The sequence below is a fragment of the Marmota marmota genome, unplaced genomic scaffold (genome assembly GCF_001458135.2).
Source record: "Marmota marmota marmota unplaced genomic scaffold, marMar, whole genome shotgun sequence".
NCBI classification, from domain to species: Eukaryota; Metazoa; Chordata; class Mammalia; order Rodentia; family Sciuridae; genus Marmota; species Marmota marmota.
This window is the reverse complement of record NW_025999942.1, coordinates 1,028,867-1,041,229: the sequence shown is the minus strand read 5'-3', so window position 1 is coordinate 1,041,229 and position 12,363 is coordinate 1,028,867. Positions and strand designations below refer to the sequence as shown.

Below are 12,363 nucleotides of genomic sequence, written 5' to 3'. Positions count from 1 at the left end.
GTTAGCAAGAGCTCTCCCTGTTTTTGTGGTTAGACTTTTGAAGTATGTGTTAACCTTAATCACATGAACCCGAGGAAGAGTGGCTTCGAGCTGAAATCAGGGGGTTGCCTATAAAACATGAACAAACTTCCTGCAGCTCCAGGACTTGTGGGCTGGTCCTCTTCAGCTTTGGGGCTCCCCTTCCCCAAAGGAGGGCTGCCTTAGATCACTGCTCAGATTCCCTCCCAGTTCCAGGTTCTGCAGATGCAGGGAGGAATTACAAAATCCACGTGGCTCTGAAAAGAGCATGAAATCAATCTTGTTCCTTTGTTGATATCAAATAAATCCTCAGGATGATTCCTGGAGTGGTTAGGAGGAGAAATTCTGGTTTTACAGGTGGGAAAATTGAGGTTCCTTTGCATCAGGTGACCTGTTTCAGGTCTGAGGGCCTATCCAAGGTCAGAGAAGTGCAGACCCCGTGTGAAGTCGGGAGTCGCCCTGCACACCTGCCCGTTTACTTTCTCAGTCAACTGCTCAGAGGCCTGGGGGACTCAAGCTTCCTGTATGCTGTCAGCAACTGTGGATGTTATATACCCCAGCATTATTAAATACTTGAGTTATAAGATCATATGGCTGGAAGAGATCATAAGAGGTTTCCTAGGAGCTCCAGGAAAATATTTTTCTGTCTTTTTCTTTAAAATGTCCAGGGAAGGGAGATTCCATGACCTGCTATATTGAAACTGCATACTAATAGGATGTGGAATCTGGAGCAATTGCTTTCATCAGATTAAAAGTGTCAAAGAAGGGTAGAGCAGGGGGCAGGGCTTTATAACTCCACTTGGGGGTTTTCTTGCCCTCTCAGGGTAATAGGCACCTCTGCCAAAGGAACTGATGGAGGCCACATGAGTCTCTGGGCCTTTGTTTCTCCTGTCCCTGGTCCTGTTCATGATTAGGCAGGGATGCTGTTATTTCAGGGCCAGTTTCATGCTTAACTTTGCCTCATCTCCACCCAACATGATGTTCTTTGTACCTTAATTACTACACCAGAAATACCATGAGTGGGTGAATTCCTTTGTCCCTACTGAATGGATAAGCATCACTGACGTTCACATTGCTTTATCTGTTCACTTTAATTTGAGTGAACACTTTTTTGATTGTGTTTATAAGGAAGTACCCTGTAAGGTGATGTAGAGAAGAAAAAATATATTTAGCTTAACGACTTACCCTTGGGAAAGTTGTGAAGCAGACCGAGCTCTGGTTCCATTTCTTTTCCATCTGCCTCATGCACAGGGGCAGCTCCAGACAGACAACTGTCTTCTGTCTGCCTGGCTCTGGGTAGCCTAGACTGTAGGTATAAAACTTCACCTGGAGTCCTCAGCTTCCCATTCTCCTCTGGAGAGAATCATTCCTGCCCCCTACCTTCTTAATGTCTTTTGAATGACTTCATGAAGACAGCATTTTGATTTAGGATGTAATTTTTTTTTTCTTTTTTTTCCCCCCTGAAAACAAATCATTGTAACGCTCAGGTTGAGGCCTTCGAGATGACTCAAGCAGATGTTCTCTGTGCCCATTGAAATTTAACACCGGGAGGTCCAGGTCAAATGCAAACTTCCTTTTTATTTGTTTAGCTAGTTATTTTATGATTCCCCATTCCCCTTTGGAATCCTTAATGAGCCTTTATGAGGAGTTTTATTTTTCCATATGCACCTACTTCTGCCATTTTGAAGTCGTCCTTTAGATTTTGATGAGTGGCCAGGAAGAACTCATTGAAATGTGACTTTGCCTACAATCTAGTGTCCTTCTTTAGTGCTAAAGGGAATTATTATGTAGTTTCCTCTTGAAGACATGTTTTTTAAAATATTTTAAGTAAGAGTCTTTCTTTTCTACATATAGTTAAATTTAATTTCAAAAGTTATCTGAAATTGACAGGAAGTTTATAATAATAATAGAATTTCTAATATTTTAGGGTATTCTCAGCACAGCCCAATTGTTTCTCCTAGTTGGGTTGTAGGGTTAAAGTCTTTGCATTGCCCGGGGTCAGGAACAGGGCCTCAGACACTATGACATAGAATGAATGAATTCAGATTTTCATTTAAGGCAATTGAATTAGTCTGTTCCTGTAACAAAATACTTAATAAAGAAAAGAGGTTCATCCCTTTCATAGTTTGGAGGTCCAGGAGCATGGTGCCAACATCTTCTGGCTCTGGTGTGGCCCTCTAGCTACATCACAGCATGGCGGCTGACATAATAATGGGAACTCACGTGAGAAAGAGAGATCACCATAATGAGGCAGGAAAGCAGAGATGGAGCAAGGCCTTCTTTTCTATAGCAATTCCTCTTATAGGAATTAACTGGGGGAATCCTTTCTGAATGCAAGGCCCCTAGTGTCCTAATCACCTCCCTCTTGACTTTTCCTCATAAGGCTCCCACTACCTCTCAGAGTGCCACACTGGTGTCATGACCCTGTGAGAGACAGACCACATCCAAAGCATAATACCAACCAGGATGGGGCACAACTGAATGTAAGAACACTGTGACCTTAAACAAGTTTTCCCCTAATAGTTTGTTCTTGCCAGAGCATGATGTAATCTACAAAGAAACAAATGAAAACAAACAAAACAAAAATAAAACAAACAATAACAAAAAAAAAAAACAAAAAAAAAACCACCCTCATTACCCTCTCTCCAGTTCAAGGTTCACACTTTTTAGGTCATACTCCTGGACCCAGAAGGCAAAGCCAGGCTAATGGGAGACTGACAGACCCTTGCCTCAAAGAAGATGCATGGATTTCATTGGGATATTGTTGCTTCCCATCTCAACCTGCAGGAGCTTTTACATCACTCTCAGCTAGAATCACTCAACTGCTTTGACTATACAGCACTCTGATAAGGGGTGCTCTGGGCAAGTTAGAGTAAAAAGATGGACAAAATGGGTATAGAAGTAGAGGCATTGTGTCTGTATATGAATTTCTGTGTATCTGTGTGTTGGCGTTAATGTGTCTCTGACCGTGTGTCTATATGTGTGTTTGTGTACCTTTGTGTACTGGTATGTATAGCTCTGTGTATGTGTGTGTTTCTATGTGCAATTGTTTGTAACTTGCAGCTGACAGTGGGAACAATTTGTGTGTTCAAGGGTATGTTCCTTTTTTAAGCAATACATTATTGCATAAGTTGTCCCTGTTCTTTGCTCACTATAAAATCTATGACAGGATTATGTAGAGGAATCTGATTCATTGTACTTTTCTTCCAGTTCCAGTGGTCACCTTCTGGTAATAATTAAGACCCTTAAAAAGTCTTAGATTGGATAGAGTTCTGTTGCTGGTCATGGTGGCACACATCTGTAATCCCAGCTATTTGGGAGGCTGAAGCAGGAGGACTGCAAGTTCAAGGCCAGCCTCAACAACTTAGCAAGACCCTGTTTCAAAATAGAAAATTAAAAGGGCTGGAAATGTAGCTCAGTGGAAGAGTACCCCTGGGTTCAATCTCTAATACCAAAATAAGTAAATAACTAAACAGATTCTGTGAAAATCACAGTAAGAAGTCCAGAAGTACATTTGGGGAAGGTACTAATGAGATAGATTTGAGGTTTTATTGTTCTCATGGAAAGCTCCACCTTGAGGGAATGGTCTTCTCAGGTTTTCTGCAAAATCTAGCTTCCTGTACCTATTTTATCTGTTTTCTGCTTATAAGCCCATTTTGTGAAATTTATTCCTGTGTTACAGGCTCTTCTGAACTTTGATGTTTTCCTTTTTCAGTTTTCATACTTGGAGAAGCTCCTGCTTGTACATGGAGCCTGGAGCTACATCCGAGTGACCAAGTGCATATTATACTGCTTCTACAAGAATGTAGTCCTCTACATCATTGAGGTAAGAAAAGGGGATTTTTTTTTCCCTTGAAGAGGAAACTGTTGAAAGTCATTTCAAAAAAGGGTTTTGTTAATGTGAAGTCAAAGGAAAGATGCTGTTGGGACTTATTAAAACTCATGTGGCAAATAGCCTCCCTGAAGATGGCCAGACCATCCAGGTCAAGGTTCTCGTGTTGAAGAAACAAAGCCAGGGGTCTTGAGCCTTCCTTCCCTGCCCAGCCATGTCTTCCTCCCCCACCCTACTCCCCCTCCTGATTCCTCTGTATCTCCTTCCCTGCCTGTGCCTCAGTGTCCGTGGCTGGAGTAGGATGTTGCTGTCACTCACACCGTCCTCTTCTGGACTGGTCTGAGCTGCAGTGGGCAGTGTTCCAGCACCAGAAGTTCTCACTTCTCTTGGTGGGCAATGAGTCATTCCTAGGTTTTTGTTTTTGTTTTCCTGCTGTATTTCTCTCCTGGATTGGTGTGGTTCCAGAGCCCCCATTCACTGCTCCTGGGATATTTGGATGCTAGTGCTTATGTGAGGAGGGTATGGGAGTAAGGGGAACAGAGGGGAGGAAACCAACAAGATAATTTCAAATATCACATGAGTTCATTGTCTGTTGTGCAGCAATTTTCTAGGGTACCTATTTGGTTACAAGTAAAATGAACGTGCTTGCTAGAGGACCAGGCCCCAGAAAAAGTGAAAAATGCACTTTCTTTTTTGCTGTTGGTGGTACTGGTCACCTCATTCTTCCTCTTTAAGAATAGCTCTGCTAAAAAGATGTGGATTTTGAAGCCATCGTGACTAATAGAAAAGAGGGCATGCACAGTTGCTCTATAAAAGGAATAGGAAAGCAGTGTTAATTGTTCATGGTTTTTAATATCTCATTATATCATGATCTGATTTTTTTTCAACTCTTAGCTAAAATAATAACCACAGCAGAGACACACTTTTTCTGATGCAGTCTCTTAAAACAATAAGTTCAGGTAATTTTAAAAATGACTTTCTGATATTACGGGGACGGCTTCCTCAACAGCTTGCTTGTTTAATCTTTCGCAATGAATCATTCAAGTGAAATGTATAGGCAAACAAAACTACTGAAGAGTAACTTTCCTGAATTGTACATGTTGTTCACTGAATAAGACCACCCAGCCAAAGGTGTAAATTGGGCAGAAATGTAGCCTGTGCTTCTCCATCCCTCATGCTACCTGAAGCCCACCTAGAAACAATCATGCATTTAAAAATATACACAAAGGGCAACCTCTTTGCTCACTTGTATCCCCACAGTGAAGTTACATCTGCAGAAAGAATAGCTGTCTAGCTCACACAAAATCTCCTTGAAGTTGGGGAGCAGCCCTGAGTCATAAAGAATGTTACGGGCAATCAAAATAGATCTGGTTAAAGTCCTGAAACCCGACCCATTCTTCATTTGAAACATTTGTGTGAGATGTTTTGTCTGCTTATATTAATCAGATAAGGATTATTTCTCCAGGAAGAGAATATAATATAAGCAGGAACTTGAGAGACTTGGGGAATGCAATTCCCATTTTATTCAATATATGAGATTAAGAATCAATAATTTCAAAAATCATCCACAATTCATCTGCTCGTCCTGTGCTATAACATTCAACTCCATCTGCTCCGGGTGAGAACATGAAACGTTAGTGTAATGGATTTTGTAGTCTTTATCTTCTTCCTGCTTTCATTTTTACAATTCCCTTTTGGTACTTAAAGACGTTTGTCGCCCTCCTCCTGCCACGTTTTTTGCATTCATGATAGGAGTCACTCTTAAATGTCACTTGGGTCATAGATAATAGTGTAAAGGAATACTGGAATCCTTTTCTACATACTGTCCTGGGTTTCCCAGCATTTTGTGCTCCTGTAACTGTTGGCTCCACAAGGTTTCTTGATAATCTGGTTTTCTTCACCACCAGCAGATTACAGATAGTCTAGACTTGTTATGGAGACATTCTGCATGCAGCTCCCAATCTTTTGGCTTTCCAGAGCACCCCTGGAGGGCCCTTCTTAGTCATTTACACCTACTATCTTGCTTTTTTCTTTTCTTTTTCTTTTTTAACTTCAAGTGGGCTGAGACTGAGAAGAATTCAATTTTAGTCTGTTTTAAAAGCTCCATTTGGAAGGAGGCCCTGAAAGTGCCATGTGAGTGCTGCGAATTAATTTTTCGATCGTAGCCAAGCAGCCATTGTCAAACAGACTTCTGTGAATGGCCTTTGCAGATGTTTTCATACAGTTTAAAAATATATAAAGTCTCCACCACTGCTTGTCTGATTTGCTAGTTAGTATATCTAGGAGATATTAATTTGGCAACCAAGAAAACAAAAACCTTGTCTGAACCCATATGGTTAGAGCCTAGACCCAGGACGTTTTTACTGTGGCCAAATTATTTCCCTGGCCTCAGCATGCAATTCAAATATAATTTTGAAAATAGGAAGGCATTACTTGCATGCTATTTCAGTGTGTTTCAAATTGCAAGATCAAAGATTGCTGTGAATTGCTTTGCTCATTTGCAAAAAAAAATACTAAAAGTAAATATATAGTTAATGACTTAAGTGAGAATAAATTAAATATGTTCTTTAGCTCTCTTAAAGGGTTTTCTTGTGATTCAAGGAGAGACCCTTGGCAATAGCCAATATGTTCTCATCTCAAATATCCTCTGATATACGTAACTTCCAGTCATTTAAAACTACAGTCTAAAAGCAATTTGACAAATTAAAACACGTACACGCACAAGCACACTGTTCTCAACTGTTATTATGAGGACTGTTATATGATTTGAATTACCAATAAAGACTAGAAGGAAGAGCTGTAAGCTTGTGATATAATACAATCTCCTCACTTGGTATACTAACCTGTAAAAGTGGTTTTTCTATACGAGAAACACATGGATGTATTTTCATTGCTGTATGGAATACAACCCAGAAGTTCCTTCTCCTTTCTCTTCTCTTCCTACCTCTTATATGTCCTGATCTTCTTTTCTGCAGTTACTGAGAAAATATTTGTAAATACAAAATGTACATACAGAAACACATAGATGTTTTTAGATAAATGTCATTATGCTGTACAATACATTCCATAATTCCTGTTTCACTTGAGTGTATTTTGGAGACCATTCCTTGGTACTAAACGTGGACCCAGTGCATGACATTTTATTGTTTTATTTCCTGCAATCTCTTTGGCCACTTTATGCACTGATAAACATTTATGCCATCTCCAGTTTACGCTCAGAAGAATCCTGTAGAATAACAGCTTTTCCTCTTCTCAAGCCAGATATCTTCTACCAAACTGATGCTGATCTAATTAGACCATTTTTTTTAAACCACAGTACCTTGACGGTAACACGTGTTCAGTTTATGTATTTGTATCTGTACAACAGATTCTTTGTTGCTGACAGATTTTATTTAGTACTTCCTGAATGTGTCACATAAAATTTATTTGGGTCAAAATAACCAGTGGATGGGCTGGGGTTGTGGCTCAGCAGTAGGGCACTCACCTAGCACGTGCAAGGCCCTGGGTTCAATGCTCAGCACCATATAAAAATAAATAAATAATATAAAGGTATTATGTCCAATTATAACTTAAAATTAAATATAAAAAAAATCAATGCAAGGACTGCAAATTGGTGCAGGCAATATGGAAAGGAGTTTGGAGAATCCTTGGAAAACTGGGAATGGAACTACCATTTGACCCAGCTATCCCTCTCCTCGGTCTATACCCTAAGGACTTAAAAACAGCATACTATAGGGAAACAGCCACATCAATGTTTATAGCAGCACAATTCACAATAGCTAACTGTGGAACTAACCCAGATGCCCTTCAGTAGATGAATGAATTAAAAAATGTGAGATATATACACAATGGAATATTATTCAGCAATAAAAGAGAATAAAATCATGGCATTTGCAGATAAATGGATGCAGTTGGAGAAGACAATGCTAAGTGAAGTTAGCCAATCCAAAAAAAAATGGTGAATGTTTTCTCTGATATAAGGTGACTGACTCATAGTGGGATAGGGAAAGAGGGAGCATGGGAGGAATAGATGAACTCTAGATAGGGTGGAGGGGTAGGAGGGGAAGGGAAGTGGCAGGGGGTTAGCAATGATGATGGAATGTGATGGACATCATTATCCAAAGTACATGTATGAAGACATGAATTGGTGTGAATATACTTTATATACAAACAGAGGTATGAGAGTTTGTGTTCTATATGTGTAATAAGAATTGTGATGCATTCTACTGTCAAGTATTTAAAAAATAAAAACAATTTAAAAATTTTTGATAGCGATATTACCAAAAAAAAAAAATCAATCCTTCAAGTGATTTCAAAAGTAGGAGCAAAATGATGGTATCTGTGGTTTTATGGTGGCCCTGTTAACAGGTAATACTAAAAACACACACCGCCTTTGCCTTCATCCCCTCTGCTGCTACCTTAAGTTAGTACTTTTTACCTGGAGAATTGCAAAAACTTCTGTTTGCACCCAAGCATCTCTAGTGTAACCAAGATAAGATTTAACTCTGACCAGTTAAAGTGGCTGGTACAGTGCCTGAAACAGAGGCACTCAAAAATGTCGGCAGTAACTGAGTGAGTAAATGCACTGCTCTCTTCAAACCCACCAGAGGTCCCCATGACTTCTGATGAAGTCCCAATCTCCCTTTCCTCACCTGCCCCTATGTAGTGTGGGTCCCAGTTGTTAGCAGCTTTATGCTCTCATGGTGCTCTCCTTCCTTCGTATTTAATCAGTGTCATTGAAGTATAGTTAACCTACAGCAAGCTACAGTCTTTTAAGCACACTGTTCTCTGAATTAAAATTGGATTTTCATTATTAGAAACAAACTGGCAATTTTCTGTCTCCTGCTCATAGATAATCACAAAAGTGTCACAAAGAGGCCTGGAGACAGATGGGGTGATGGTTGCACAGTGATGTGAAGGTACCGAACTGTTGTACAATGTGAATCATTAGAACTAGACACTTAAAGTGGTTAAGATGGTAGATTTTGTGTTATGTATATTGTAGCACCATATAAGATGCTAAAAAGAAGGAGGGAAGGAGAGAAGAAAGGTAGGAAAGAAGGAAGAAAGGAAGGGATGGAGGGAGGGAGGGAGGGAGGAAAAAAATATCACAAGTACCTTGCTGCCTTGATCACCTTGAGGAAGATCAAATGTAAGAGTTTATGCTGTGGGAAGTTTACTGAAGGTTTGAAAAACAAATGTTACATTTAGTTTTGAATTAAACCAATTAAATGCTAAGTTTCGTGGTGGTCATTAGATGGATCATGTTTTTCAGAAGGTAGAGCCCCACTGGAGGCTAAAAGCCTCAGAGATTCTGAGCCTTGGAGGGCAGAGGGGGTTGCTGAAGTAGCTGGAGGGGAAGCCTTCCCTGCATTTCTGCACTGGGAGGTGGGAATGGGAGTAAAATTAGCAAAGACAAGTTAAAGCTGGATAGGATGTGTGAGTGGCCAAGGAACCTGATCTGAGTAACTCAGTAGGAGACTTCTTGACATTAGAAGCTGGAATTTCCCTTCTTATTTTAGAATAGGCAAGTTACATAGTAAAAGTGCCTTCCAAAAGTTTGTCAATATGTAGGATGGATGGTAAGAAGAGAACTTAAATATAATTTTGTAATTTTAAGACAAGGGCATTATTTATGACCATTGTATAACTATCTCTTATAATTTGCAAGTAGAAGGCAAGTGTTAATTTTTTAAAATTCTTTGATTTTGACAATGGGAGGAATCCTGCCTTAAATGCAAATTTGGGGTATAAAGAGGTTACGGAAGGATTCCTAAAAATTTTTGAAGTCCTGATGTGATCCTTCTATGGTATCTCCCAAACAGGAGATTGACAGTGAATTCTTTAAAGCTCCTACACTACTCAGCATAGTAGGAGTTAATTATTCAGAGTTTCTGAGTTGAATACGGCTTGAAAACACAGTGTCATCAGCATTTTAAGCATTTTCTAGGTTTGTATTTTTCCATGGACTTTTTTAACTCCTGGGAAATTTTTGGGGGGACAGATAAAAAATTTTAGGAAAAGTAAAATTTAAATAGAAAACTCATATGAACATTACTTGAATAATAATACTGTCTTGAATAATATATATTACAAAAATTATGATAGGGATCTCTCATAAACTTTGGTGTAACATAAAGAAGATACACCAAATTATCTTTGAAACAGAGATAAGACTTTGAAATTATCATGGTGATTAGTGACCATAATGGTGATTATCACATTGATTAGTGAGAAATTGTAAGTCAAAGACCTTAACAATTTGAGGACCCAATGAAACCTAACCAATAGAATTTAATTGATAGCTAGTGAAAAGCTATCAATATCTGACAAGCCTAAAACAAGATTTAAACCTTTTTATAATACTTGTAGAGAATGAGAAAAGGCTTACCAACATTTTGATTTCTGTGTCTTCAAATTTCAAAAACTGGATTATGGATTATTTATGTATAAATTATCATTCTAATCTTAAAAATTCTTAGTAGATATTGTATTTTGAATTTTTATTTTTTAATATACATATTCCTTTTAGCTGTTTTGTAGCTTTAAAAAGTCCCTGACTTTAGAGTTGATTTTACTTTAAATGTTAGAATTTATAGAGAATAGATACTTTAAAACCATAGTCAAAAATTCATCTAGTGATTTTTCCCCCTATCTTGGATATAATGCATGACTTAAATATACCTTGAAAAAACATGTGTTTCATTATTCACTTGATCTTAGCCAAAAGGCCAAAAAGTGATGTTTCATACTCAAGAAATCTCATTGTGGTAGAATACAAAATTCCCCATTGCTGATATTTGTTCTTATTGCCTGTGCATCTGCCTTGGCAGAGGTGGCTTTGTGTTTTATGAAAGGATCTGAGGGTCTAGATTGGCAGGTGCAAGCTTAATGTTAACATGTTAATAGGTAAAAGGCAAATTTAAAAGCACAGTCAACATATGGGCCTTTCTGTGAATGCTATGGCTTCATCAATGTGCAAATCATCTATCTTGCATTAAAGGCTTTAATGGGTATTGACCTCCTAGTCCACTGCAGATGGATTGCTAAGACCAGGGGTACTAAGACAGGTCCTCTATGATGGGGGTAGTGAGAGAGGTGAGTGTAGTGTAAGTGCCCCTCCTATGGTTGTATGTACAGGGAACTGTGTGAGCCCAGGCTTGATGCCAACCCCATCCCAAGAGCACACAGCTTACACAGCCCATGTACTGATAATTGCTGAGCAGTAATTACAATTTTAAAATGTCACTGGGGAAACTAGTTAGAGAGACTTCCCCTTGGGCAATTGGAAAATTAACTTGAAATAGAAACATTCTGAATTCTACTTTTCTGGCCTCATTCTCAAGTCATACACTCTTGGGGATGAGTTGAACAAGATCCTTGCTCTTGGAATAGAGTGGAGAATGCAGATTAACACAAGTCCCACATTGAGTTATATAGCATGGTAGCTGCTGACTTGGCAGAAGAGAGCTTGCAATGAGAACTCTTAGAACTGGTGCATTACAGTGGTGGTGGGTTGGGGCCTCTGGGTCCCAGGATGAAAAGAGTTAAGACTTGAAGGATGAGTAGGAACTGATCAGGTGAAAAGGGCAGGAGGAGAGGGTCAGGTCAGTGTGCCAAAGAGAGGCCAGCACCTGTCTTTCCCATTCCACGCTCTCTGTTTATTCCAGTTCTGTGATAAATGTCACAAGCTAGCAGAGCCCTTAGTAAATAACAGGGTAGGGGGTTTTATATTTCTTTTGGAAGATGGCTGCAGAACTAGTTAGACATGAGCTTAGGAATGTTCTCTCAAAGGCCAATTGCTGCTAGTGAATAATGTTGGAAGTTTATTAGGAACAAGTAGAGAGGGGGTGGGGGACAGGGTGGAGATAGATATAAAGCCAGAGAAATACTAGCAGTCTGAAGGGATTCCCCTGCAAAAATCACAATCACTTTGAACTTTATAAAAATAGATTCTTACTGCCTTTTACATGTGACAGTGTATACTTTTTTTTTAATGGTGTTTTTGCAGCTGCCTAGCTAAAAAAAAAAAAAAAATCATTAGAAAAACCCAGAAATTTTTAATTTAGGCATTGAGTTTTTGTTGTTGTTGTTTAAAAAATTATCTTTGAAATGCTGTAAAATGTCCTAATGTCTTTGAAATTTAAAAAATGTAAGCTTGGAAGTAAAGCCCATGGAAAAGACCTATGATCCTACATGAACTTAAGAGAGGTTGGCTCTGGGCTGGACGTGCTTTATCTCTGGGGTGCCTCTCTGCCTCCCTACCCAATTACTGCAATGGAAACAGTAAAACTCCAGCTCACTTCATCTCATGCATCAATGTTCATGTATTCCAACTCACTCCCCTTCCTATTTCATTGAAAGGCAATGCCTATGTAGCTTAGTACTGATTGCCTATAAGAGTTAGTGTTATTTTTATTTTCCAAATTGGCTATGACTTCCCTAAGGGCAGGGACCATTTTACTATTTTGCCCCCTGCAGGACTAGGTACACAGTGCTCTATAAACAGAAAA

At 39.2% G+C, this 12,363-nt stretch overlaps 1 protein-coding gene across 1 annotated transcript in view; it reads left to right on the top strand.

The window, feature by feature from the left end:
• LOC107153194 (phospholipid-transporting ATPase IB) overlaps positions 1–12,363 on the top strand; it is a 532,593-nt gene that overhangs the window by 294,459 nt on the left and 225,771 nt on the right. Inside the window, exon 27 of the mRNA XM_048801263.1 lies at positions 3,734–3,844. Within this exon, the coding sequence (XP_048657220.1) occupies positions 3,734–3,844 (111 nt within the window). The remainder of the gene's footprint in view (positions 1–3,733; positions 3,845–12,363) is intronic.